Consider the following 27,067-nt stretch of genomic DNA (forward strand, 5'->3'; position numbering starts at 1 on the left):
CGGATGTGGCGGGGGCTGTGTGCTGTGCGAAACATTTTCAACTCAATTTAGTTCATTTTATGGCAGCAGCAATGCGCAGCGCAAGTTCATTTTGTTGCAAAATAGCAAAAATGCAAAAAACCCGGAGAGCGCACTCATAAAAAAGCATCAAAAGAGCAGTCAAAACACCACTAGACAGACCAGCAGCAGCAGTAGAAAACTGCAATGGCAACAACATCCCCGTATCCTAGTTATATGGCCTGGACATCGCCCAAAAGCTGCCAACAAAAACGCAACAAAATGCGGATGCGGTAACTGTTTCATTTTTGGTTAAAAACGAGGTAGAAGTCGAGGTGGTTCCCCAGTGCAACTTCATTTGATGAGCTCATGTGTGAGTGTGCCACATAAACGGTTCAAATAGTTTTTAAAACCCACTTTTTATACCCTTGTAGAGGGTAATACCATAACTGAAATATAATAAGCACAGAAATTGTCAAACAAAAACTTTGGCGAAAATTTAACCCAGAAAGCCCCTAGTAAATTGTATGTGTGTTTTTTATATGTGGTTCTTAACAATAGGGCAAAAACACATTATTGAAATAATGGAAATTAAATATTTTGATGTGGTTTTCATTACAAGGACTAGACAAAAAATATACGTTTATCACAAAAAACTCTATTAACGGAAGGGTCAAAGTGGTTTAAAAGTGTTAATAGGGATACATATTTACTTAATAATGGATAGAAAAAATGTTAATAATACAATTTTGCGTTTCATCTGATAAAAGTCTCAAAAAATATTTGCTTTTTATGAAATTTTTAATATCAAAAACGTACTATTAGAGTATTATACCTCCGTGGGTTGTTTTACGTTGATCTTCTTTTTGGTTGTTTTTGGAGCAGCACCTTTATGGCAAATTTGCTCGACAACTAAAACATTCTGCGGCTCGCTTAATTTGCCATGAATTCAGGGAATCCAGCTGCAAGTCCTGTTGCCACTTAAGTGCGCACAAAGCCGCAAGTTGCTTGCCATATGCAACATATTTTGGCCAGACAAAAGAGAATGCAAATTCTGGTCTTTAGCATGCTTAGCCTAAGTCAATTAAGCCAGTACAAATACACATATGCAGACAGGCAAGCAGTAAATGAAAATTTAATTAAATTTCACCTTAAAATGATGGGCAAATTGAAATTAACGTTAAGCGAGTTGTTTGCATCAATTTAAGGTGATTGAATTATGGCAAACGACAAAATCTGTGGCCTAACAGCATTTGCAGTTGATTGATTGCATTTGGCCTGTTGCTGTGCTAATTGCTTTTGCAACATTTTGCGACACTTTGCTATCGGCCAGAGTTTCCTCTCTCCGTTTTCCTCTATTTTCTCGGCTTTTTTTTCATCGCCCTGACCGACCGATAAGCGGACTTCCTCTGCTTTAATCAGCAACGCCTACATTAAGTGGGTTCTATCAATCGAATGTTACATAACTACAAAGTTCTAAGGGCACTCGGAAATATGTTGGAAATATAATAAGTTCTAAGAAACTTTAATTAGGATAAAAAAAGAAACGATTGAAAGGATACAAAAATCTTATATCTTATGTTGAGCTAAAATTATTTTTATTTTTATTATTTTATCCCTTAAACCTTTTCAATGCTTAATTTTTCCTTTAGTAAGTTACATTTATAGTGGCACAACACTAATCTAAGTTAGTTCTCTTGCTGACTTTTAAAGCTTTTTATTCTGGGTTTAATTTTTAGATTGTTGTTTTCTCCAAGTGGACTTAGCAAAGTTGTTCGAGGCGAAACGTGATTTTCTTTCCGTTCTCGGTGGCCAACTAAAACTTGGGCAAAGGGTCCGCTTTAAACACACTTTTAATGATGTTGCCGCCGCTTGTTGCTGGGGCACTTGTTCATTCCGATTCGCAGCGAAGCAATATTAAGCCCCACTTGCAGCTGGAGGTGTCGGGCATTGCATTGAAATTCAATTTCGCGGCAAACTTTCCATTGTGAGCAGCTCTACGCAGCTCCGTGCTGACATGCTTTGGGTGGTTCCCCGTTTCTCGGCTTGATTCCAGGCTCAAAGCCAGGTAAATCCCCACCAACCCAACCAGGCAGCCAGGCAGCCAGCCAGCAAGCTCAACAGCAAAGGGGTGGGCTCAATGAGCTACTGTGTGAACAGCTTTTGACATTGCCATGATGAAGTGGAACTCGCTGCCGGTGCCCACCCCATCAGCTCCCTCTAAAAAAAAATATACAAAAGCCGGGGGCTAGAACTCTGCTATTCCTTAACCGCTTTTGTCGTTTTAATGGGTCAGCAGTGCGCCTACAGTTTGACAAATACTGCAAGAAAGTGCGAAGCTTTTAAAGCTGTTGCATTTAGAAAAAAAAACAGATAACTTGAAGCCATTAATCCCCGGCTTAAGCTCTATTTGTGGCAATAAAAATTCGACCAAGAGTGGAAAATAAATAGGAAACGACTGCTATAATTCTGAACTGTCTCCTCTGGCAGTTCCCTATGAGGTTTTATTATGCTATAGTTTCTGTAAGCTATAATCTTCAAATAAATTATATTAAAACGCTAAAGAGTTATATGGTTAAGATTGTGTTTTTAAAGAAAATATCTGGAGCAAAATAATAAAGATAAAAATAATAAGATAATTAAGATCTGGTTCTGTGCTAATAATGTTAATTAATCGTTTTAGGAGCAGCAATGCTTGTTTTCTTTATTATAAATAAGTCTTTTATAGTCAATATATAATGCTCTCAAAAGTTCAGGATAGTTCTAATTAAATCTAATTCACATAATTATTGATATAAAAAAGTTAAATTACCTAACTAAAGTAACAGTATCTTGTTTAAGAACCACAAAAATAGATGCAATTTTTACCTTAATATATAAACACAGCATTTAATTATAAATATAAATTCAGTTGGTTGTTAATGTTTCAAAATATAGAAACTGGAATGGGAAGTGTGAATAGTTGATAAGTAGATGCCCGCAGTTCCTGAACAAAGCCATAGAATGTTAAGGTTAAAACTTAGCTACCTGCCGTTCAAATGAGTCAATAATCATGGGTTCGCTCCTACAATGAAGTCATTACACCTTATGTCAAACAGCAGACCGACTTTGTATCTTTTGTGAGAGCACAAAGTGGAATGAAAAAGGGAAAGAGGAGACTGGCAGACACAAAGCCATACAAAAATAGAATTTAGGGAAAAGAGTCGAAGAAACAAACATCTGTCAAACCGCTGAGTCAACCAATTGAAGTGGTGGAGGTGGTGAAAGAGAAGGGCGAGGCGATGGGGTAATACCATCGAGAGACATAAATTTAGTATTCCCCTAAAATAAAGTGCAATTAATTTCATTTAAATCAATAAAAATAGTGCTATTTCATTAACAGGAGAAAAAAAAACATGTAATAAATTTTCCGCATCAACGGGGGAATTTATGGTTGACATTTTAGAGTTTTGTTGTTTTCAGTTCGGTGGCTTTGTGGTTTAAGCGTTTTAATTTATGGCCAGAAGATCGGCTCATGTGGTGCATCTGGTGCTGCCTTCAGCCTTTGCTCTCGTTTCATATAGATATATATTTTGGATTTGTTTTATATACTTTATAGCTATAAAGCTCCTGGAGAAGTATGCGCAAACAGCTTGAACGATTCTCTAATCGCCTCACGTTTTCCTCAGGGCCAAGTGCTTAGCTATTGAGTTTACAGCGCAACATGCGGCAAGGACCAAAAGTTGTTGTCGGCACGTGAAGTTTTATGCTGCACTTATAGCTTATAGTTAAAGATATAAAGACAAGGGGGTACATGACCGGCATTCTGGAACGTGAACTATTAGAAAATGTTTACTACTCCGGTCTTGACCTGGAGTTGTTGTTTGCCCGGCCAAATGAGATTTAAATTTTTATAAAACATGTTCTACGTCCTCTTCTTGATGGGTTTTTGCTGATTTTATACCACCACAATCATCGAACTCTGGGTATCTTTTCAATCAACCTCAAGATGATAAATTAATGCTGCCCAAAATTATTAAGCAAAGACCGACATGCTTCAGTCGTAAAGTAGACAAAAACCTGTTTTTGACCTCTTATAGTTGAATTTTAAATAATTTTTGGGCCTTAATGACTCAATAAAACTGGTCAAACTTCGTAACGAACAAAGCTTGGGAAAAAAGCCACAGACTTTGGTTTCGCTCATAAATGGAAAAGTATTTACATTCTTTTGGGGGCGGGTATTAAGGGAACCCAGTCAATTATATATCATTCAGGATTTATCTCTGCGGATTATAGAACTGCATATGGTTAAAATATGATTACATTATTGGTATTTGTTTAAACATGAAATATGCATATGAATAGCAACAACTCACAATTGCATGGCCCAGCAATATTCACTATGAATGCAACGCATTAATATGCAAATTATAAATAACAACAACAATAACAATGCTCCAAGCCAGCTATGCAAAATGGCCCGAAACCGACAAAAAAAAAATAGGTGCAATTGAAATCGAACCAAACGAGATAAATAATAAAGGCACAAAGACCATGTGCGAATATTATGGCAAATAAATTACAAATTTGTTGTTGCCTGAAAGATTGAAAAATAATATTTGCAACTGTTAAAAAATGGAAGAACAGTAACACTTCACGGAAATCGAAGCTTCGAATACCCTAGCAATATTTTTGTGATGTATGTCAGACAAAAAATATACAAGATTTTTAATTATTGTAGTGTGATATTTAAGATCACTATTTAATTTTGCAACTCAGGGTTCGGGACTAAAAGTAATGTTATAATGTTTGTTAAGTTTATAAATCCTTTCTTAATCGATAGCAATCACAGAAAATTAAAGTATCCTGTACAGCAGAGCATAAAAAGCGAGTGAACACGAAATTTAAATTTATTTAACAAATGTATTTTAATCCATGTTTCCACATTTTTTCCCCTTTAGTTGGCTAGTTACCTGCAGCGTGTTTTCCGAAGTTGTTGCCCTGATCGTTTCCAGTGCAACAAGGACGCTCATAGTAGAAGTTCCAGGTGTTTTCGTAGTCCGCAGCTGTCTCGCTCACACTGCAGGATAGCAGTAGCAGGAATGCGAGGAGGGGCGATAGTTGGAGTACCGGCATTGCGGGGGCGTTGCGAGCGAGAGAGGAAGAGGGGGCGAAAGCGACCCTCAAACCTCAATTGGATTACAGTGCGAAAAAGAGAGAGGGCGGTTGCTTGTTGATTTTACCGTTGAGCGGAGTAAAAACCGGCGCGTTTTTTCCCACGAATAACTGTTAACACATTTAACTTGTATTATTTTTACACACTTTTGCGGCAATTGCAACGGAATTGATTTCACTGGCAAATGGATTTTAAAATAAACTTCTTTCCTCGGGCAATTTATAGCGCCCCTTTTTTGGGCTCGTAGCGCCAATTTCGTTTCGGATTAATTATGTATGCGTTGCAGGCGCATAAAGGCGTAATGCATTTTACACAGTTCTGTGTTCAATTCGGTTTTCAATTCGATTTCAACGCATTTAGCACTCGCAAAGCATGTGCGATATAAAGATAAAGGCAAAAGAAAACTGGAAACTGGTTTTACATACTTATGTACATACATATGTATATGCCCACACTCCGGAAAAACAAAAAGAAAAAGAGGGAACAAAATTCCTCAACTCCCAAGGGAGTGAAAGAATCAGAAAGTGTGGGTAAACAAACGCCGACTTTAAAGTTTAAACAACTCAAAAGGCACTGCCTCAATAAATAAATGATTAATCTGCAAATATTTCCTTGGTTAAATTTATATTTTGCCTTTACATCCACACAAATACACACACACCCAAATACAGCCAGAGATACACACTTGAGTTGTTGTTGGGAGTTATGGGTTATTGGAATTTCGAAAATCGAACTCCGAATTGAATGAACCGACACACGCCAATAAGTTATATGTGATGATTGCACATTTAGGGAATATTACTGCAAATTGATCACTCCCACGAAAATTAACACTTGTAAAGAGCCAAGAATTTCGAGCGGAAACACCAAACACAAAAGAACGAACGACAACAAGTAGAAAAGGAAAACAACAACGGCACGATCACTCCAACAACGCAGGTGTGAGAAATTCACTAAAGCGTTTTGAGGGAAAATATCGCTTAGCGGTTTCGGTATATACCAATTTGTGGAGATCTTGCAATACTATCGTTAAATTTAAATGTTTTGGCGGTTAGGGGATAAAAAATTGTTTCGGCAATAATAAGTGTGAAAGAAAACGAAAATGTTACTCTTAAAAATAATTTATAATTAGCTTCAAAATCTTGTTGCTTTATTTTGAAACCCGAAACGAATAAAGTAGTTATTTTAAAATTAGAGTTCTTCCACCAAGTTTCGTTTGGTAAATTTATCCTTGATTCACGCGGCAAAGTCCCGCAGCAAGAGTACGCGACTCAATTTTCGTATTTTACCGTGCGGAAGCGGAGAAGTTATTTTTAGCAAGGACAACGACAATTTTGGCAATAAGCAAACATTTGCTAAGCCAGACAAACAAAACGGTTAGATGAATGGCAGGTATGCAGACGAACTCTTGCATTTTGGTGCCTCGAGCGGCAATTAAACACAGTTTGGCAGTGTCTCTGGCATTTGAGTGTCTGCGTGGTAAAATATTTAATTAAAAAGCAAGTCGGTTATGTTTTCGTCTCCTTGATATTTGCAATTGTGTTGGTGCAACCTGTGTGAGTGGGGACTTGGATCCTTTCTGCATTGTCTGTCTGGCCTCTTCTTTCTGTTTGCTTGCTAATGAGTTTTCGCAGCATCGTCACACTAGTCGTCGCCCTCTATTGGACCCCACCATGGCACAAGCCGACGACATTTTCTGACATTATCTGTGTACTTAAAAGAAAATGTTTTTATTTGGTAATTTTAAAGGAAACGGGACGTGCATTAATGCTTTTATTAATTTACATAACATTTGCCGTCTCTTGTAGGAAAAACGTAAATTATAAATTATAAAACGATACCTTAACACGTCGGTAAAAATCGATATTTAAAAAACATTTAACAAAGTATTTGTTTTGATCTGAAAAAGTAGTCTTTTGCCCCACAGTGAAGCACTTGCATCATGATACTGTTGAAAATTTTTGACACATGTTCGCCCACTCTCTCCCCCCTTTCACACACTCTCTTTTCCTCTATCGCACCGTATTGTTGTTGCTGCCTTTGTAGTTGCTTTGATGTTGGGTGCCATTTTTGGGGTTTTTTTTTTCGGGGGATAGCCTTTCAAGTGCAGCAGCGACAACGTCGCCATTGTCATTTGTTTTCGCAAACGTTTCTTTCACACAATGTCAACTTTCAACAAAGGACTTTAATTAAGTCCTTAATGACAGCTTAATTTAGCGCACTTTGCGAAACGCGTATGCCCCAACACGTACACAAACAAAAGGCACAACGCACACACACGAGACCGACACACACGTTGTCCGTCCCGCTCTAGCTTACTTGGGGAAAGGTTTGGAGGAAGATGTGTTTAGGATTTCTCGTTTTTTTCTCGAGGATCTTACAGTTCCGGTCAGCTGAATAGGATCATTTAGTCGAAGAATCCTAGAACTACGGATATATATGTACAAACGTAGGGAATGCTTTAAATATTCTTAAGATAAGACTGATCTATTATTAGACTTTAGTAAGTATTAAGCGAGGTTCTAAGGGGGTACCCAATTTAAGCTCGTTAATATCTACATTTTATTGAAATAGGTATACAAATTAATAGAAAAATTTCAAAAATTTCAAGTAAAAAAAAACAGTTAAAAAATGTTATTGACATTTCCGTATCGGTAGTTTTCATCAATTGCGATAACTTTGCTTGAGAGATAACTAAATCCCATGTTCTTTTATTTGTAAATGCAATTAATTTCTTAATACCTACGGGTGTGAGGGGAGGGGTAGACAGCGTGGGAGAGTGCTTAAATAGCATTTTGATTATGCCAAATAAAACATGAAAACTTGTCTCGCCAAACATTGTTGGTTGCTCAACTTGTCAGCGGCCAGCAACTTTCCATGCATTATATAAAAAGTTGGCCAAATAACCAGCAGCAGCTTGGAAAAGCGATAAAAACCATTTGTTGTGGATGTCCTGTTTTGTTATTTGTTGTTTTGCTGTCTGTCCTTTGTTGTGTGACCGTGTTGTCGTTGTTGTTGTCTCAAGTTGGCTTACTCAAGTTACTTACAAAGATTTCAATGCACTTTCTTTCTACCAACTTGTTCGCGCAGAAAGCCAAAAGCAAAAAAAAAAAAAAAATAAAAAAAGAAAAGCTGGACTGACCGACAAGAAAAGCACCAACAAGTACAGTAAAACTGGCCTATGCAGTAAAACTGGCCTATTTATCGAAACAAATATAAACAAAAGTTTAGGGGTTTTTGAGGTGACTTAAATTTTTTTTTAAGTTTGCAACCACATTTTAAATTATACGATGCCTAAAAGGTTGGATTAAGTTCTTGTAATTTTTCTTTTTTGAATCAATGCGATTCATTTTCAAGTTGCTCGACTGTACAAAGGCAGTAGCATCAGAGGCGAACAAGAACAAGAACGATTTGACTTCTGGAAACTGTCAGAGCAAGCAAATGGCACTAAATATTAAGTTTGCCGTTGGAACTTGACCAGAAAAAGTAAACTACGACGAAAACTTGGCCGGCCAGAACTAATGAAAGCTTTCTGCAAGTGTGAGGAGTGTGTGTGTGGGCAAAAAGTTTTTGCCTTTTGGCTCGACCACAGAATTTCTCATGAGTTGGCGCTGCGGCTGCGGCTGCACTTGTTTCAAGTTCAATTAATTTTAAGTGCGGCAGCAATTGTGTTGCACATTGTTGTTCCTCCACTCGTTTGTTTACAACGACTCTGTGTGTTTTTCCTGCCTCGACCCAAGTTGCAGTTTTTTGCCTTTTTACAGGATTCAACTTTGGGCTGACATGCAATGTCAGCGCCTGTGTTTATGCTATAAATAATGCAGCATATTTTGCATAATGATAAGTTATCGCACACAAGTATAATTGCATGTATTTGTATTGCATACTTAATGACGTCACCTAAGTATAGGGGGCTAAGTTTTCTTCTGACTCTTTTTGATCCCGCGAATCGTACCTCCGTCTTATTTAACGACAAAAAGATGAAAAGTTTAAAATAATTTCTAAGCCCTTTCAGTTTTTAAGTTTATTGAAAGGCATTATTTTTACTTATTCTACTTATTTTTTTTCTTATAAGAACTTATCGAGTCTTTGCAATGTATACATATTTGTAAGTAACATAAATATTTTTAAGTCTCAAAGAGATTTATCATCAAAATGTGTTTAAAAAATCTTTTCTAATCGATGTATTTGATAAATCCCTTAAATAGTTCTTTTTTACGCCCATTCTGAGACTTATAGTAGTATGTATATCCTAACTTTAATGTAGATCCTTCAGATCAGATCTTATATCCAGGTGTCACAGAAGTCAGCTGGTGGCAGCGTGTCCTGGATTAGTGTCACATCAAGCAGACGGATTGTGGCAAGCTGAAGCTACTGAGCGATAACAACAAGAGTCGCAAAAACAGGCGGCGAAAAAGCCGGATAAACAAATCTTGTCTAGCCGGAAAATGAAGGAGAGGGAAAGGAGGAATCTCGAAAGGAGGAAGAGTATGGAGAACGGAGAACCAGAGACAGACTTCAGACTAGTCAGGAAGTTGGCTTGGCAGCTTCAAAGTCTAACTCGTCGGCAAACAAAACTTGCCGGCAGTTTTTCCTCCTCCGTTTTGTTTTGTCTCCCTTCCATGTGCATAATTAAAAAAGCATTTTGGACGCCAGCGAGACGGGGTTCAACTACTTTCGGATTTATATTGTGTCACTCAATGCGACTGCGAAATACGACTGCGAAATGCAAATGCGACTGCGAATGCAGCAGACGGTGCAGAATTCGTTGCATTTTGAATTGGGGGAAACAAAGCGGGCGGCGCTCGCAGCAGAAACCTTTTGAACGCGTGCAACAGACTAGAAGAAGTGCTTACCAAACTGGGGACAAAATTAAGCACTTTAAAGTGTGGCCACACCTCCATTTTGACCCTCTCCCAAAGCCAGTACACCAAAAAAAATAAAGATTGATGGGCTAACGGAAGGTGCACATGAATCAACAAGCTTAAAAAATTTAATTTAGTTGAGTGCAAAAACGAAAAATATTTTCAACACAACGGCTACATAAATAAAAAATAAAATTAATTTTTGATATGTATTTTTTAAAAGGCTAAAGATCCTACGGGCAAAAGGTATTTGTTTTTGATTGTATCTTTTTAAGGCTTTTAAGTATAATGGTATATTTCTGGTAATTTCTTCTTAAAATTTGAAGGGAAAAATACCGGCTTCAACATTTTATTTTTTCAAGTGCCCAAGGTTGTCACTTGCCATTTGCCGGGTAAATGTTTAAAAAAGGTGGATAATTTTATCGCTTAGCTACGGTAAGACCGCAGCAAAGCTGAGTTTTCTGATGGGTCAGAAGCCGCAGCTTCAAGCCGCATGTCAGCAAAGTCTGGGAAAATCCGGCTCGAAGTTTTTCCAAGCACCGCAACGCATTCGCTGTCAACTCTTTTGGCCCAGAATTTTCCACCGCCCTTTCTCTTTGGCAACATCAGGTGCAGAACCACACAACAATTAACAGACTTTCGGATGGGGAACTGGCTTTTGATTCGGCAGCAGCCGATTTTCCCCTTCCCCTTCCCTTCAAAGGATCTGGAGGCATAAATCGTTTGGGGCTCGTTGAGGAAGAATTTTAATTCCGGCTGTCAGGCGGAAACATCACAAAGCCTGTCGATGGCACACAGATGCATGAATCCCCAGTTATGGCAACATTTTTCCGATTGCCACTCGTTTGTCATGGGACTTTCTTTTTTTCCTTTTTGTTTTTTTGGTTTTCTTGTTTGTCTTTGGGTTGACCTCAGGAAAAAGCTGGGCAAATGTGCTTGTCAGGATCGGGATAATTGAATTTCAAAAGTTGCATCTGCCGGCGCAGAAACCGAAACGTAGCAACAACTGGAAGATGTCAGATTAATAATTTATCAATGTCGCAAGTTTATTGAAATAGATTTCCGCCCTTGTGAGGCATTTGCATTTCCTGTTTCCGCTCAGCTATTGTTGTTGATGTTTGCTTGGCTTGCATGTGCAGCAGTTGCATTTATGCAAATATATTCCGAATATATTTTCCAGCATACATACTTAAGTTTATTACATTTTCTATACACTAAAATAAAAAGCTAAGGTGATGATTTGTGGAGTACCGTTTAAGAAGATTTTGTATTCCTTTTTGTGTAATAAAATGAACAAATATGCTTATTATAGTAAGTATTGTTATAAGACAAACCCGTATTTAATTAAAAAATTAAAATTTATAATACAAACCCGTATTAAGTTATCAACTTATATCAGCCATTTAATAAAATTCAAGTTCCCTTAAAAACTTTTTTAAAATAGAAAAAATCTACTGGGTGGGTTGTTATAGAATATAGATCTGTTTTTTTCCTGTGCAATATACCAATGCCTTATCCCTAATTGATTGAGATGAATCTAACATTTCTGACTTGTCTTCTGCAATTTCTGATCCCTCACCCACTTCATTTTCATTATGTCAGATTAGAGCAAAAGTTAAACATTTCCAGCTAGCAGCTGCATATTTGTATTAGCCAAAATTTGAATTTAGTTCTGCATATTTGAGATGCTCTCAACGAGATAACTGACCATTGTCTGTGCTCGTTTTGGCCGACTCCATCGTTTTCCCCCCACCTCATTAGGAAAAAGTCGGAAAATTATGAAATGACTTTGCATACTTGAAAGGGGCAGAGGCGGTGGCGTTTCCTTTCAGACTTGGCATTATTAATTGCACAAACACAAATACAAAGTACAAACAGATTCGACTTCAGACTCCGAGGAGTTCCTTCAGCGATTGTTATTGTTACCGTTAGAGTGGGCTGGCCACGCCCCCATCGCCAGTCTGATTGCGCCTTTGAACAAACAAAGGATTGCTCCTTTGTTGCCATTAAGTAAGTAGGCTTACTAAGTTGCAGCCGCTGCCATCTCGTAGCAGTTGGCTCTTTGTTCGAAATTAAGCGCATTAAAATCGGTTCGATGCGAAGGTGGGATTTTTGCTGCGAAAAGCAGGAGCGCAGTTCCAGGCTCAGTTGCAGAGTCAGTGTTTGGCACCAAAGTAAACAGAAATCGAAGTTCTCTAACTTTAAAATTTCTGTATACTCGATATTAAGTAATATGAGTATTTTTGTTAAATTTCAATTTACCTTATATTCCATCTTTGCAATATTGAAATTAAGTAAATACATCATAGCCTTTAGAAATAATAAAAATTCTTCAAGATCAAATTATTATAATTAGGTATATTATGATCATAAAAAAATAATCTTCTTACAAAACTAACAGTATGGTATTGTTTAAAAAGTAGTTATGCTACTAGTTTAACATATTGTGAGGCAGAATATTAATACATAGGTATATAAAATCTTAGTATGTAAATCTAATATATCTTAGAGTAATAGGTTAAACCCTGAATCAAAAATTCAACTAGAAAGCTAGTTTTCGTAAAATCTAAGTGATAATAAATTCATTAGATTCGTCTCTGAGCAAAAACGAGGTAAAGTCTTCTAATCGTCGTTGCATTCATGGCGTACTTCAATTCACATTAGGTTAAAAATGCAATATTAAACGATGTTGCGTGCCCCAAGTGGCTGCCCTTCTTGACACTACTCGTTGTGCTGCTTGCCAGGAAATGCACTCTCCAAAGTCAAGTGCAAATAAGCAGGACGAAGGTGGCAGGAGTTCAGTGGCAGGAGGTGGAAGTGTGCTGCACGTTAAGTATTATCAATTTACAGCTAACATCGCCTGATTGCCGAACAGCATACAAAAGGTGAGGCACGGTAAGCTAAAACCAGATTCGAAAACGGGCACCCAACTCCCAGGAAGGGACACACTTGGTCCAATTGGCCACTTGAGCTGGCGTTTGCCAGGAGCTTTTTTATGGCTCATTGCATTCGCATATACGATATGTACATACGTATATGGCCAACGTCTGTTTGTTCAGTTGTTTGGCTCTGTGCTGTGCATTTTTCATATATTTCTAGCTTTTTAGCACAGGGAAAAATGCAACGATATTGGTTTAAATTATAAAAACTTTTAAAATTAACAAATATTTTATTTAATGTTTTTAATCAAATCAAATTATGATGGGCACGTCATATTTAAAAGAATATAAAAACTAATTTAAAAGTAAAACCTTTGACAAAAATGTTCAACAAATTTGAAGTAACCATGAACTTTAAATTTGCAATTTTATAACGAATATATAGGTCCACAGAGACGATTAAGTTTCACTTTCTTATATATTATTTACATTAGTTTTAAACACGAATAAAATTCTACTGGTATAGATTGTTCACAGCTTAAAATTTATCCCAGTAAAATTAATATTTATTTCCTGATATTATTCTCGGTGCACGAATTCCAGGCTTCAAGTTGAAGTTCGAGTCCGGGTTTTCGGCTTTCCTCTTCCGGCAGGCAAGGCCACTTGGGAGCGTATATCCACATGCCACATGCCACATGCAATTGACGTGCTAAGTAACTGTGTCTATGCCACCCAGTTGCCTTCCAGCTCCTCCCCTGAATCCTTTCCCATATATATCCTTTACGTGTCTCTGGCTCATTTGCCTTCGCTCTTGGTGCCTCTCTAATTTTGCAAAGCTATAGTACACACTTCTTCCCTTTTTCGGGATGTCTCTCAAACGAAAAGACATATGCACTTGTCGGCTGTATCTGTGTGTTGTTTGCTTTGGTGTTGATTCCCAAAAGTATTTTGTATTTTCCATTGTTGTTGCCTTGTTCTTGCCTAACAATTTCCATCAAACTGTCTGTGCCCCTTTCTCCCTGCTTTTCCCTTTCCCTTTTCCCAAGTAGCTTCCTCTGGCTTTTGTTTATTTTGAGTATTTGTTACCAGCACGAAACATTTTGGGGAAGGGCGCACTGATGCTTCAGTTTCAGGATGCTCAAAAGAAAAAATGTGCTCGGCAAAAAGAATTGGATTTTAGGACATATATTCTAAAACTTTGTCATTGGTCGAAATGTTTTTTCGTTCGGATACAATTAGCTTTTTGCTTCTAATGAAGAAGGTATTTGCTTTTTGTACTAACTCAAAGAGAGAATTTATTTTCAGTTTCACGCATTTGATTAAGGCTTAATTACTATACTATAAATATATAAACTATATTATCAAGCTTACATAAAAAAGATTATAGAAGTGAAAAATAATAATAATACAAAAAATATCTTGCATATAACTTTGTAATACGTAATAACATTTTGAACCGTTTTCCAGCTGAAATTGCTTAAAATCGATTTCACCAAAGATAGTATGTATTAAGTGGAACAATGCATATAACCGTCATTATCAACTATGCATAATTATGAACCGGCAATGAGGAAAAACCAAAATCAAAATAATTATTACTTCGGCCCGGCCTGGAGCATTTTAAAAGTTCAAATTGAAATCCAGCCAGGGTTCGCTTTGAAGTGCGAGGCCAAAAAGCCTGAGGAGCTGGGAAAAAGTTTTCACTCGCTCGTTTTTACCGGAAATTTCAGGCCGCCGGGCGTAGCTCAAATGACTCATTAAATTCTTGTTTTTGCCGGCCTTAATTTTTTTTTTTTTTTTTTTTTTTTTTTTGGGAATTTCCCGAAACACTTTTCTCTATGCAAAAATTTTCACTTTGCCTCGCTTTCAATTTATTTCCCAACACGGGACAGATGCCAGCGACAATTTACAGGACTGTGGGCACCGGAAAAGCCATCGAGGGGGTGGGATTGGGAAAAGCTGTTGGATGGGCTGGGGGGATGAGGGGTAGAGGGGTAAAGGGGTGGGGTTACGGTGGTCCATGGACTCCGTGCCATAATAAAACGCTCACTAACACAATTAAACGGGCTTTGCCGGGGTAAAAATGAATGTTAAGCAAACATGACAAGGCTTTTAAGTTTATGGAGCTACCCACCAAAAGTCCCCCAACCATTTTCATCTGTGGGGTAGACTAACATGCTCTCGTTTTTCCTGGGGAAAACTGCTGCACTTACTGTCACTTTTCATATGCAAAACGCTGTACGTCTGCCGTTAATTTAATAACATGTAACATTTTGCCAGGATCAGGCACCGAGTTGGGCTACAAAGTGCCCAATTAGAGGTCGGAGTTTGGGGCTCCGGGGGTTCCGGGGGTTTCTGACAGTTTTCCCCCAGTCTGGTCGGTCGACTGGTGGACTTCCCAAAAGCCGCTCCCCTTTCCCTTGGCTTTTTTACAGTCACTGCATTTTGCAATAAATATCCAAAATTGCAATTGCCAAACACACATACACGGATACGAACGATTTGGCAAGCATTTTTGGCTTTTGCGGAAGTTCGCCGAAAAATCGTTGACAAGCGACAAAACACTTGACAGCGTCAGCAGAGCCAAAAAAAGTGGGAGAAAATGGTAGAAAAAAGGTTGAAAATTCGGGGAAAAGGTGGGCTAGAAAATACCAAAAACAAATAAAATCACAGCTTGTTCACAAGAACACCAAAAGAAGTTAAAACGAAACAAAAGATAAACAAGCCAAGAAAGTTTTTGTTGATCAAAACTTGAGTACCTCATCGAAAAAGAAGCAATGGCTTGTGTTTTGTATATTTTGGCTATTAAAATTTGTTTTCAATATGGAAATCAGCTTGATTGGTTAAGAATTTAAAAGCAACAATCCATTGGATTAGGTTGTGTATCTATTTAAGTAATACCTTTTAAAACTATAAAGGTAACATAAGAGTATACAACGTATTTCTTTAGAGTTGAAAACAACTTTATAATTATTATTATTGTTAATTATTCCGTACTTAATAATGATTATATTAATAACAAAAGTGATTCAAAATCATAATAAAACGGAATTAATATACCCTTTGGAGGACACGGTATCGACACGTTCGAAATTTTGTGGTGCAAGCAAACCTGAGTGCAAAAAGTGGGAGAAGCTGGACCCAGATCTGGATGGCAAATAAAAAGCAAACAACAAAAATGTGTAAATGTGCAATCAAATGAAAGAAAACCAATAATCGAAAAATGCCAATGCAGCGTGCACACAGAAAGTGAAAAAAGGCAAAAAGAGCGGATAGCCTGGGAATTATTGGCTCAGGTGGAGGGGGTAAAGGTGGCAGCGGTGGAAAATGCACTAAATAAAACATGAAATTGCAAAAAAATTCGAGCATGTGAGCGGCACAAGGATGTCAGGTGTCCCCCCCTCGGCCCCTCGGCCCCACGCCCCCTTGCCCCATCGAAATTCACCCGCCCTCTCGATCTTGCAAAGAATTTGCAGCTATAAATTGTTGTCGCAAAATAAAAGCGAGAAGTGTATAGAAGACTTCCTCCCGGGAATAATTGTGCACACAATAAATCAACTTGAGCAGCGGCGAACTGGCGAACAAAAGGATTTTTTCAATTTGCTAACGAAACAGCCAGCACACAAAATAAATGATAATAGCCCGGCCAACCAACTATTGTTGGCCAAGTGTTTTTTTGGCATCGGCGAAAGCCGCAAGCCAAAATGTCAAAATGCTAAATATTAATCATCATTATTTCAATCAACATTTATTAACATGGACTTTGCATTAGCACATAATGTATTTTTGACCTTTTGTCATTCTGCTCCAGAGGGTTATATATCCTTTGTACAACCCGGCCCACAAGCGGAGACCGCATTTTCAATTTTGCCACAAGGGTCAGAAGTAAAAGGAGCCAACCAAATGTCACAAAGGCCGGGACCCGTTCGTTTGTCTTTACACAGCCTGTCCATGTAAGCGAGTGTCTCTGGATGTGTGTGGGTGTGTGTGTGTGCGTATCCCCCCAGACACTTGTTAGCCCAACCCCTCCCCACCCCATTAAATACAGGCCAAAAACCCCACCCTCACCCAAAACCATTCCAGAGTCATTTCAAACTCGATTTCAGTCATTTGTCTTTTGTCATATTAATAATTCCCTTTTATTATTGCCACCATGATAATAAGCTGTCTGCTATGACCGTTCCACTCGAACATCCCCATCATCCGGGAACATTTTCCATTATCCCCGACTTTTATAATTTCCCATCGCAGCAAAAAGGTGCGCGTTCACCTTTTTTGCTCCGCTCATTAATAATAATATAAGGGAGCTGGAAGTTGGGAGCTGGGGGATGCGTACCCTTCCCCAATTGGGAGATGTTCGAGTGCTGCATTGTCCACTGGACAAAACACTCTGTCCCTTTTTTATACACTGCTAAAAAAGTGTAGTCCCTAATATGATAAATCCTTTCCGCACGAACTCAGAATTCTTTTGTTTTTAAGTGAAATGTAGTGATTAAATAGCAAAACATATACGGATTGTAATGCCAAATAAACAAGTTTAATTTGATATCAGATTAAGGTTTTGATAATTAACAAATATTAAAAAGTTGTTAACCAAATAGCTGAAGTTCAATACTGCTTTTACAACTCCAAACTTTGAAGAAGAATGGTTAATGGTGATTCTTAAGTGCGGAATCACATTTTGTACAATTTGAGTATCTCCTAAATTAGGACGTCACTTTTATAAAAAATAGCAAGTCATTAATCAGTTATGTAATTTCTTTGGAGTAATTTTTTCCTCAGTGCACGGTTTCCACTTGCTCTCTTCAAGTCATTAATTTTCATCTGTTGTTTCTGGTGTTTCTGCGAGCTGTGTGCATCCCTCTTTTTGCAGGCAAATAATCTTAAGTATTCGCCCGTTGCGGTTCGCTTTGTAATAGATCATTAATAAGGAGTAAAAAATTCCACAAATGCTGGCAAAGTAATATTAATGCAGTCAAGTGAGTTATTTACTAATTTGATAGATAACCGCAAAACTTCCGGGCCAAAGAAGCGCTTGAATCGCCTCAGAAGACGAGTGAAACTTTTAACGCAACTTTCATTGTTTAATTTGGAGTGGAGTGTGTGGGTTTTGGCTTCTGGAGACGAAAACAAAGGTGTAGAACTTGAAGTTGTCAGCTTGTTAAGGCGACTTCTCAGCCTTAGCTGGCGAAGACAAAAAGTGCTCTTCCAAAAGCCCAAAACAAATGCAAAAGTTCTAAGTCGAGTGTGCGTGTGTTTGTGATTCGATTAGCCCTGGGGTTAGAACAAGTTGGCTCCATTCAAATCAAAACCAAAAACCACAAAATATCAAGTGCCAGACGAGAAGGAACCTAACTTGATTTGCAATTATTATTGTTTAACAAGGAGCATAAGCCGACACTTATCCCCACTCACACACACGCACACACACACACATCCAAATGTTTTTGTTGATAGAAGAAGCCCTGTGAGTAAGGAAAATTTTCAAATATTTGAAAGCCTTCATCTGCATCTTTGGATCCGCACAATTGTTGCTCAGCCAGGAAATTTCAGCAAAGGGAGTGGGCGGGCAACATAAATCCAATGACAGAGCCAGACCAATGTCATCTTATTTTAGGCAAATGATAAATTGACAAATTTATTTGGGTCACAGTCAGGGCACATTCATCATCATTTGCTGGAGGATTTCCATCGGGCCACGGGGAAATTGAAAATTTCTCTCTGTCGTTCGTTTATTATTTTCTTGTTGTTGCTGTTGTTGGTGTTCTTGGTTGTTTTTTTTTTTTTTCGGCAATCCCTCCACTCATAATGGAGTTGCTGGCCAACAGCAACTGACACTTTTGCCTAATGCTAATGCAGTTATAATGAGCTCTAAGCCAATTGGATTGGATGTCCCTGATTTGGGTTGGGTTGGGCTGTGGGGCCCAAAGTCGAAGTCAAAGTCAGGAGAGACGCCTCGGACATTTGCATAATTAAAATTGATGTCCATGCTGCCAGGGGCGACCGTACTTGTGTACTTGCAGTTCCATCCAAAGGGCCGCTCGTCTTGGCCATTGTTTATTTATAATCCCAGCAACTAGTGCGCTGATTGAGTTGCCCAAGTTGAGGAGCGCATAAATTTGCATTATAGATCGACACACAGGAAACATAGGGCCAAATGAACCAGGCAACTACACTGAAGGAAATCCATAGCTTAAAATTAAAATCAAAAGCATTTTTACTTGCTTCCGAAAAAATTCAGTTCTCTTAAGTCGAAAATGACGTTACATTTTCATTCAATATGCTTAAGTATTTGTTTCATAAATTCTTTAGCATTAACTATATTATTTTATTTTTAAGTCCCACAGCAAACATCCAATATTCTAGTTTCATAAAAGTTAGTTTAGTACCAATTTTTTATATATTTTTATTACGATTCTTTACCATGTAAATATTTAGAAGGGGCTCTGTTGTTTTGACCTACTGTGCATCTGCATGCAACATTCGTGCTGCAATTTCTTTTTGCATAATGCAAGAGACTGTTCAACTTTTGCCCAGACGGTGAAGCCAGTTCAATCAGCTCCTCAGTTAAAGGAAACATGGAGTGTTTTTTCTTTCTTTTAGCCAGAAACTTACCTGGTGAAAGTTCTTCGGTGACGGCCTGTGTTTGTGAAATTAGCATGAGGCAACTGCCGAGCAGCAGCCATTGTAATGCGCTCATTGTGGGAACACTTTTGTTTCGAGTTGGTCGAGTCTGTCTTCAAATTGGATCTGTAAAGGTTAGAATGAAAAATTGTATTAAATTAATAATGAGCTTTTGATTCGCTTTGGACATCAAATCCGTTTGAAAAGGGGGTGGCTCAAACTCGAAATGACACGGTTGTCTGTTAAAAGAGTTGAGTAATTAAGAACAACTGTGTTCGTTATGAGAAATCGAAAAGGTTGAAATCTAGATTCATTTTCTAGTTCAACGGAAATCATTTATTATGAGTACTACAATACAATTATGTATTGTTTATAATATTCATGTAGCTTAGCCATTTTGAATTAAAAAGGCATACAGCATATCATAAATATATTCAAATTATAATTTCCCTATTTTATGAACTGGCAAAATCCAATAACCTTTGTGGGTCATTACATTTTAATATTTATTGAACAATGAATATTTATTGTTGTTGATTATTGTTAAATAGTTTTAGGTGTAATCACAGTTCACAAATTATTGAAAAAGGTTATTGAATTTTATTGTTTTATGGTATTTCAGTGCGCATAATTATTGTGCTGTAAATAACTTTGCTTCTCGTCGCAGATTTAATTGAAAAGTGCAAGAATTGAGTGACTAATTGCAGCATTCCTTCTCCGCGTGATTACTTATATAGCAGGTGGCTATGTACTAGATACATCTGCGCAATTTGCCAATAAGATTTCCACCATCGACAGGCGGCAGTTCCGACGCACATTATTCACCGGGTGCTCGCGCCGCAAAGTATGCAACGTCATGCGGTGTGGCAGTGAGATGACGATGGAGGTCAGCGGTTGTACGTTGGAGGTTGAAGGTTCGGAGGGAAATGGGTGGAAACTGTGGAGTGCGGATCTGGAAAAGGCGCCGCTGAAGGCGAAGACCTCCGATTGGGGGGCGTGCCCTGAGCCACACGTCAAACACATTCATCACGAGTGCCAGAGTGACAGATGGCAAATGCGCCTACGGCCTCGTTTGCCCGCCGCTTCTGGCCAGGAATCCTTGGTCCTGGTCGATGGTCGTTGGTCCAGTTTGGCCATGACAACAACGGACAACGGGACAACGGACGCGGGGGACAAGGGCAAAAAGGACAAATGGAAATTTTTCCAATTATTGCCGCCGGCAACAGCAGCAGCAGCGGCGGCGTCAACAAAAAAGAACATTTAACGCTTTAAAGTGCGACAAGGCCCATATTTCATTCATGGCGCTTGGGCTCCGAGATTCTCGGAATCATCAATAACTAATTGCAAAATTTTGAGTGACGTCGCCAGTTGATCAAAAACTCATTCTGTCAGCCGCATGTGGACACGAATCCAATAAAGAACGCCAACGCTACGGAAAATCTCTATATATATTCTAAGCAGTGCAATATGTAATGTGGTCACATCTGGGGCTGACATGATTTTGGCATTAAAACGAAAGTCATTTTTCGGGCGGCTTCTGCGAGAGACCTTTTAGTTTTTGGCTCATTTTGAGTCCTGTACAATTTTTGGTTGGCAAAATTCACTTTTATTTTAGACTGACAGCAGCTGCTGAATAATTACGTATATACAAAAGGTCGCGGACAGGCAAGAGTTAGGTGAACAGTGCGAGACACAAATTTATCGAGGGGTAAAAATGGAGAAATATTAAAAAACTAGTAATAATATAAAATAAACTTACTAATAGAGTAAATATCATTTTATATGAAATTGTCATTGATAATTTAATAACGCGGGGGTGTAATCTATTCTTTCGATTCTACTTTAGATATTTTATCTTCAATAAAATTTAATTTGTTGGTAGATTAATTTGAGCCCCTTAATATTTCAACTTGACGATATACATTTTAAATAAAAAACTAAGCAAGTGCACTGTGTTTCCTTATATTTTAATTTAAGTACAGAAAAACATTTAGTAATTTTTTCCACATAGTAACCCTTTCTCTGCCTTGTCATTTTGTTTTACTAAGGCTTTACAGTTTCGAAACGCACTGTATTTAGGCACCATATGCTGGCATATGACCAAAGACGCGGCTCAGTGGCTCCCATCAACACTTTCAATTTCAAAAGGAAACTTTTGGGCCACCGACCGCACACACATACTCCTGCACAGAGGCGCTGAACAAAAGGGGGCGGTGGGGGTGGTGTTTTTGAGGGGGCGGGGCGGGGTGGTGCTGGCGGATTGGCAAGGTTTTACGAGGTCCTGTTAACCGCGGGTATTTACACTAAGTCTAATGAAATGTTTAACAAGCACTTTGCTCTGCGCAAATCCCAATGACCCATAATATTAGCATAAAATCACTTGGCACACTGGGAAAGGGGGAAGGACCTCCTAACCCACACCTTCCATTCCGCAACCATCCTTCCCAGCCCCTCCATAAATAAGTAGTTTCGGGTGTGTGTGTTCGGGTGTGTGTAACTACTTGCTAGTCAGCCTGCGTGGCTTGACACGCTCTACGGAAAATGCGGGCCTCAGCTCGGGCAAAATTTTCATTTAAATTGCACACTTTAAAAGTTTGGCCAGGGAGCCGAGGAACGGCGAGAAGAAAGGGCTAACAAAGCACCGACATGGCCTATAGCAGGCTGTGTATATATATATATACGAGTATATCCCCGAGTCTGTTCTGCCATTACGCTGCATATAAATTTTTATGTTGGTCCATACTTTATTTGTTTCTGGGCTCCGTTCGGTTTTCCTCCACCCGTCCCACATTTTGGCTACCAAAAATAAATTACATTAAAATTCTAAGCCATCAGCCAGCGAGCTTTGGAAATTTATTTTTCCACATTATTCGCCGCTTGCCGCAAAACTCTATTTTCTTCGTGGGGTTAAGAGTTGGGATCTGGGCTTAGCTTCGGCAAAGTTGTAAAGTATCATTCGAGTCAATTAGTTCATTTGCTGAATTTCATTTCGGTCCGAGAGAATTTTGATGACTTTCATTAAGTTTTGAAATAAATTTGAGCCGAAAAGTGGGTGAAGGTTGCTATGACCACTGGGCTTATAGCCATTATGTTGGGCTCCATTTGTTTATGTAATTACTTTTCGGGTGAATCTTATTTAATGGCTAAGAATTATTCTTCTAGGTTTTTTCAGTTTATGGTTAACCAGGTATTAATATAAGAACAAAAACCTCTTTAATCTGTTTTCGAAACTATAATATAAATTAAAAAAATGTTTTTAAAGCCATTTTAGATTTAAATTAAAATGAATTGGAATACATTTTACCATGATGATATTATAAAATTTTAACTTAAAATATCTTTCCATATAAATTTATATTAAATGTTATTAATTATAGCAAAGGTTAATATTAACGTTATCACCTTAAAAATTTATAATCGTAATTTTTTGACAATATTTTTATTTTGTTTTGATATAACTTTTATAAACTTTTTTTATTTTTCTTTATCCAGGCCAATCTTTCCAAAAATCCTGGTTTAACTTGCACAGGTATGTCCTTATTTCACATATTTACATACATTCGTTTGTGTACATATACACACGAATACAATCACATACATGGCAAGTTGTTTGTACATTGACAAACGGAAATTGATAACAAAAACGACCACAAGTACTTACTTTATTAAACAATTAAGTCAACCTCCACTTCAAATATTTCTAAATGCATGTATTTTATTTTTCAGTTTTTGCTAAGGTTGAATTGAAAAAATGTAAACACACTTTTGTATGGTACACACAAACACGCGAAAAGGAACACAAGCTCAAATATCTTGATTCTGGGTTTATTTGGGTTTATTTAAGGGTTCTAAAGCAATCACAACCATTGTACACTATTTACACCGTTAATTGTTAAGTTTCACTTGGGTTTTTAATAATTTTAAGTCGGAAAAAACACAAAAACAGGCATAAAAATTTACAGACGCTCGAAATTTGCTGACAATCGGAGCAGACAATCTCTTGCTCTCTCTCTCGCGCCGTTTCTCTTCCATTTCGTTTCGTCCTGCGGGAGAGAGGCAGCTGTTCGAGTCCTTTAGGAAAAGGACCTTTCAGGGGGTGAGCGGGTTTTTCGCAACTGTCAAAATGACAGAAAGAAGTTCAAAGTGCGCAGGCGCTTGTTTCGTTTCCTTTGCCATTTCGTTTCAAGGAGCACATCCTGAAATTTCAGCAGGGGTTGCACTTCACACACCTTCTCTCTCTTCCACCCAATTTTTTCTCTCTCTCTCTCTCTCTCTCTCTCTCTAGAGAAGGAGAGAAAGAGCATTCGACAATTACCTGGAGAATTGACATTAGCCCATTTTCGTTGCGTTATAAATTGCGTTTGTCACTTTGGAGCATTCTCAGACTTTGGGACCCAAACACACACATACGCATTTCCAGGGGTGTGATTTTACATTTCCACCCATTCATCTGCCACCCAAAACCCCACCCCCTTCCTCCCTTCCCACCATGCAATTACATTTAACTTTCCTTGAGCAGTCTGCTCGCTTGGAATTAATTTTCGATTTTATTGTCAGTTAGTCAAACCCACTTGCTTAGCTGTCGCTGCGCCTGACTCTGATTTAATTGAAACTGCATGAATATGCAATTTCGGGCTATAAATTGAAATCTCGATTTCTGCCCCTTTCGCCCCCTTTTTTTTTATAGCCTTTTGGAATTTTCACTTTTAATGGCTCTCAGTTGGCTCCTTGCGAGATTTCATCATACACACACACTTTTGTACAAGTTATAGAACAGACTGGAGGCCAATGTGAACACCTGCCCGTACATATATATATATCAAAATATTCAGCCAAGACCTCTTAACAAAACCGAAGGATGTGGGAGAAGCTGGTGAACTGCATTAAGGGCAAGAGTGGCTCCCAAAGAACCAGCTGCCAGTTTGTCCAACTGGCCGATCTGATGAAGCAAGTGCCTCCGAACCAACTGCATATGTTCGAAATGTTCGCCAAGAAAAACGAGGAGTACAAGGAGTAAGCTGGGGGTTACTAAGTGGGGAAATGGGGTCACCAGCTGGGAAATCTTAATTAGGAAGAAGGCATGAGGATAAAATTTTCCTGAACTTAAACAAAATTTAATATTTCAAGTTTTTTTAGATTTTGAAAGTTTGAGTCAGAGCTCTTAATGATATTTTAGTTCGAGACCTGTGAGAGCTGTTCTTTTTACCATCTCCCAATATTAAATTTCGCATATCTTTCACAATTTCTACCCACCACTCGTAATATCATTGTTTAAAACCATTATAATTTGTAAAATATTAGTTTTTCATTTAATAATAAAAACCTCTATCCTAGACGCGTTCGCAAGTACCCAGAATCCATGCCGACAATCGACTGGGAGTACTATCGAAAAAACGTGCGCGAAGAGTTCGTGGAGTGGGTCAAAGGTTATGAGACCAAGTACGACAAACTGCACTCCCTGTTCGAAAATCGAGATGCAATGGTGGACCACAAGCGCTACTTCGATCGAGTGGATGAAGAAACTGTGGAGGTTAAAAAAGCTATAAGCGCCTACAAGGCCGAATCAAACGAGAGAATTAAACAGCTAACCGAAAAGTTGCAGTTCGTAAATGGTATGCTGCCCTACGATCAAATGACCATGGAGGAGTTCTGCTTTGCCCGTCCACACTTGGCACCCGATTTTATAAACAAGCCAACTTTCTGGCCGCACACTCCCGAAGAGCAAACGCCAGGTCCTGCGGATCCAGAGGCAGCTGCTGCTCTACATGAAGATCATGAACCTGAACCTCCGAAGAAACCCACTCCGGAACAGCCACCAGAAAAAGTAAAAACTGAAGCAGCTGTGGCTCCCAAAAAACCATCGGAGCCTCTAGTAGAAACCTCTCAATTAGCTGAAAAGGCCTCCGAATTGGCCAAGGATGTGATGGCCAAAGCTATCATTTTGTTTAACGCTCTCAAGGAGAAAATTGCGGGATTAGCTAACAAAGTGAAGGAAAAGGCAGATGCTACCAAAAAAGCCCGCGCAGAAGCTGCTAAAGATTGTGAATCTCCCACAGCTACAGACACGACCACACCCACAAAAACGCTGGATAGCTTCAAGGAACGCGATTCCGGACCAAACATTTGCACACAGACGATTATCCGCGGCGAAGAAGAAGCCAACCCGGAAATCAAGGAGCGACATTCAAAGTTGTCCGTCGAGGCAGAATGTGAAGAGGCGCGGGAGCAGAAGGCCTCCAGAATAGCTAGGGCCTTGGAACGCAAACGCCAAATGCACGAGGCCGAGGATTGGCCTCACAAACGCAGAGAGGATCCCTGCAAGCCCAAGGAGGATCCCTGTAAGCCTAAATATGATCCTTGTAAGCCTGAAGAAGATCCTTGCAAACCCAAGACAGAAGAAATTGTCTGCAAGCCTGATCCCTGCAAGCAAATGGAGCAGGAAGCCATCTGTGAACCAGATCCTTGCAAACCAAAGAAGAAAGAACCGGTCTGTGATCCTTGTGAATTATTAAAAAAAGAAGACGAATGCAAACCAGATCCTTGCAAGCCAAAAGAAGAAAAGCCTGTATGTGAAACTGAGAAAGATTCCTGCAAGGAAAAAGGTAAAAAAGATGACAAATGCATGGACTCGAAAAATAAGGGGGAGGACGAAAAGGATCCGGAGCAAACCTTCATAAACATATCCCAATGCAGTGAAGAGCTGGCTAAGAAAGAAGCAGAGAAATCTGGGGATCCTGGTAAACCCAAAGAAAAAGCCTCACTGACCGATATAAATCAAGAATCCAGCCAAAAACCGATTTTGGGCATGCAGACTACTGAATCAAAGGATGCCAAAATGGATCAAAAATCTATTATTGAAGGCGCTAAAGAAGTGGGTCCTGTCTACACGGATCCCAATCAGTTGGAAAAATTGCTTGACAAAGAAAAGGAAGTCAGGGAAAAGAAAGAACTCAAGAAAAAAGAGTCTGCAGATAAAGTTGAAGAGATTGTGAAACCCAAAGATGATAAGCCAGTTACTATTTACCCTAAGCTAGAGATATCGACCAAACCAAAAACAAAAGTACCTGATGATACCAACAATTCACCCACGGAGATGGCCAAGCAGGTGTTCAACATGGCCACAGGAGCTGCTTCTCTTTTAACAGAAGCCACAAACACACTGGAGGACTTGAAGAAAAAGAAGGAGGATCGTCTTGAGGCTCTGGAACAGGCCTATACTTCCGCTCAAAGACAGGCTCAGGGAGCTTTGGCCGAAGCTTCAAAAGCCGTGGAAGCCGCCAATAAGTTGGCCAAAAAATCAGCCCAACAAACTGGCGAAATCAGCAGCCAAGACCAAGAGGCTTTGGATATGGCCGAGAAGCATGCCATTTTGGCCAAAATGCTGGCCAGTCGTGCCGTGGCCTTAAAGGACCAACTGGCCCGTGTTCTTAACGATCTAAAGAAGAAAGAATAGTTTCCAGAAACACACATTTTTCCACGATTTTATACCAGTTCTTTGTTAGTTGTTTTTCGCATTAAATTTTCTGTTTCAGTTTTCCCCGTTAAAA

General features: G+C 38.8%; 2 protein-coding genes across 5 annotated transcripts in view; one reads left to right on the forward strand and one right to left on the reverse strand.

Annotated features, from left to right (window-relative positions):
* LOC108090483 (semaphorin-2A) overlaps positions 1-23,516 on the reverse strand; it is a 36,041-nt gene extending 12,525 nt beyond the window's left edge. The window contains exons 1-2 of one of the 4 annotated variants that reach the window (XM_017189188.2): positions 23,182-23,516; positions 19,512-19,646 (exon numbers count right to left, since the gene is read on the reverse strand). In XM_017189188.2, coding sequence (XP_017044677.1) covers positions 19,512-19,596 — 85 coding nt within the window. In that variant the 5' untranslated portion in view covers positions 19,597-19,646; positions 23,182-23,516. Of the gene's footprint in view, positions 1-4,949; positions 5,330-5,938; positions 6,060-19,511; positions 19,647-23,181 lie in introns of those variants that run through there. The other 3 variants (XM_017189184.2, XM_017189185.2, XM_017189187.2) reach the window with 3 other exon arrangements.
* A 781-nt stretch (positions 23,517-24,297) lies between these two features.
* LOC108090583 (proteoglycan 4) lies at positions 24,298-27,067 on the forward strand. The gene is made up of 2 exons (XM_017189333.1): positions 24,298-24,533; positions 24,855-27,067. Exons 1-2 carry the CDS (start codon positions 24,379-24,381, stop codon positions 26,971-26,973), a joined length of 2,274 nt encoding a protein of 757 aa, XP_017044822.1. The 5' UTR covers positions 24,298-24,378; the 3' UTR covers positions 26,974-27,067.

Source organism: Drosophila ficusphila, unplaced genomic scaffold (assembly GCF_018152265.1).
Source record: "Drosophila ficusphila isolate 14025-0441.05 unplaced genomic scaffold, ASM1815226v1 contig_414, whole genome shotgun sequence".
In the NCBI taxonomy this organism is placed as follows: domain Eukaryota; kingdom Metazoa; phylum Arthropoda; class Insecta; order Diptera; family Drosophilidae; genus Drosophila; species Drosophila ficusphila.

Bases quoted from the DNA above. Each gene is read 5' to 3' on its own strand.
- LOC108090583 (XM_017189333.1), top strand. From the start codon at position 24,379: ATGTGGGAGAAGCTGGTGAACTGCATTAAGGGCAAGAGTGGCTCCCAA. The intron at 24,534-24,854 runs GTAAGCTGGGGG...CCTCTATCCTAG, and splicing joins AAAAACGAGGAGTACAAGGA to ACGCGTTCGCAAGTACCCAG.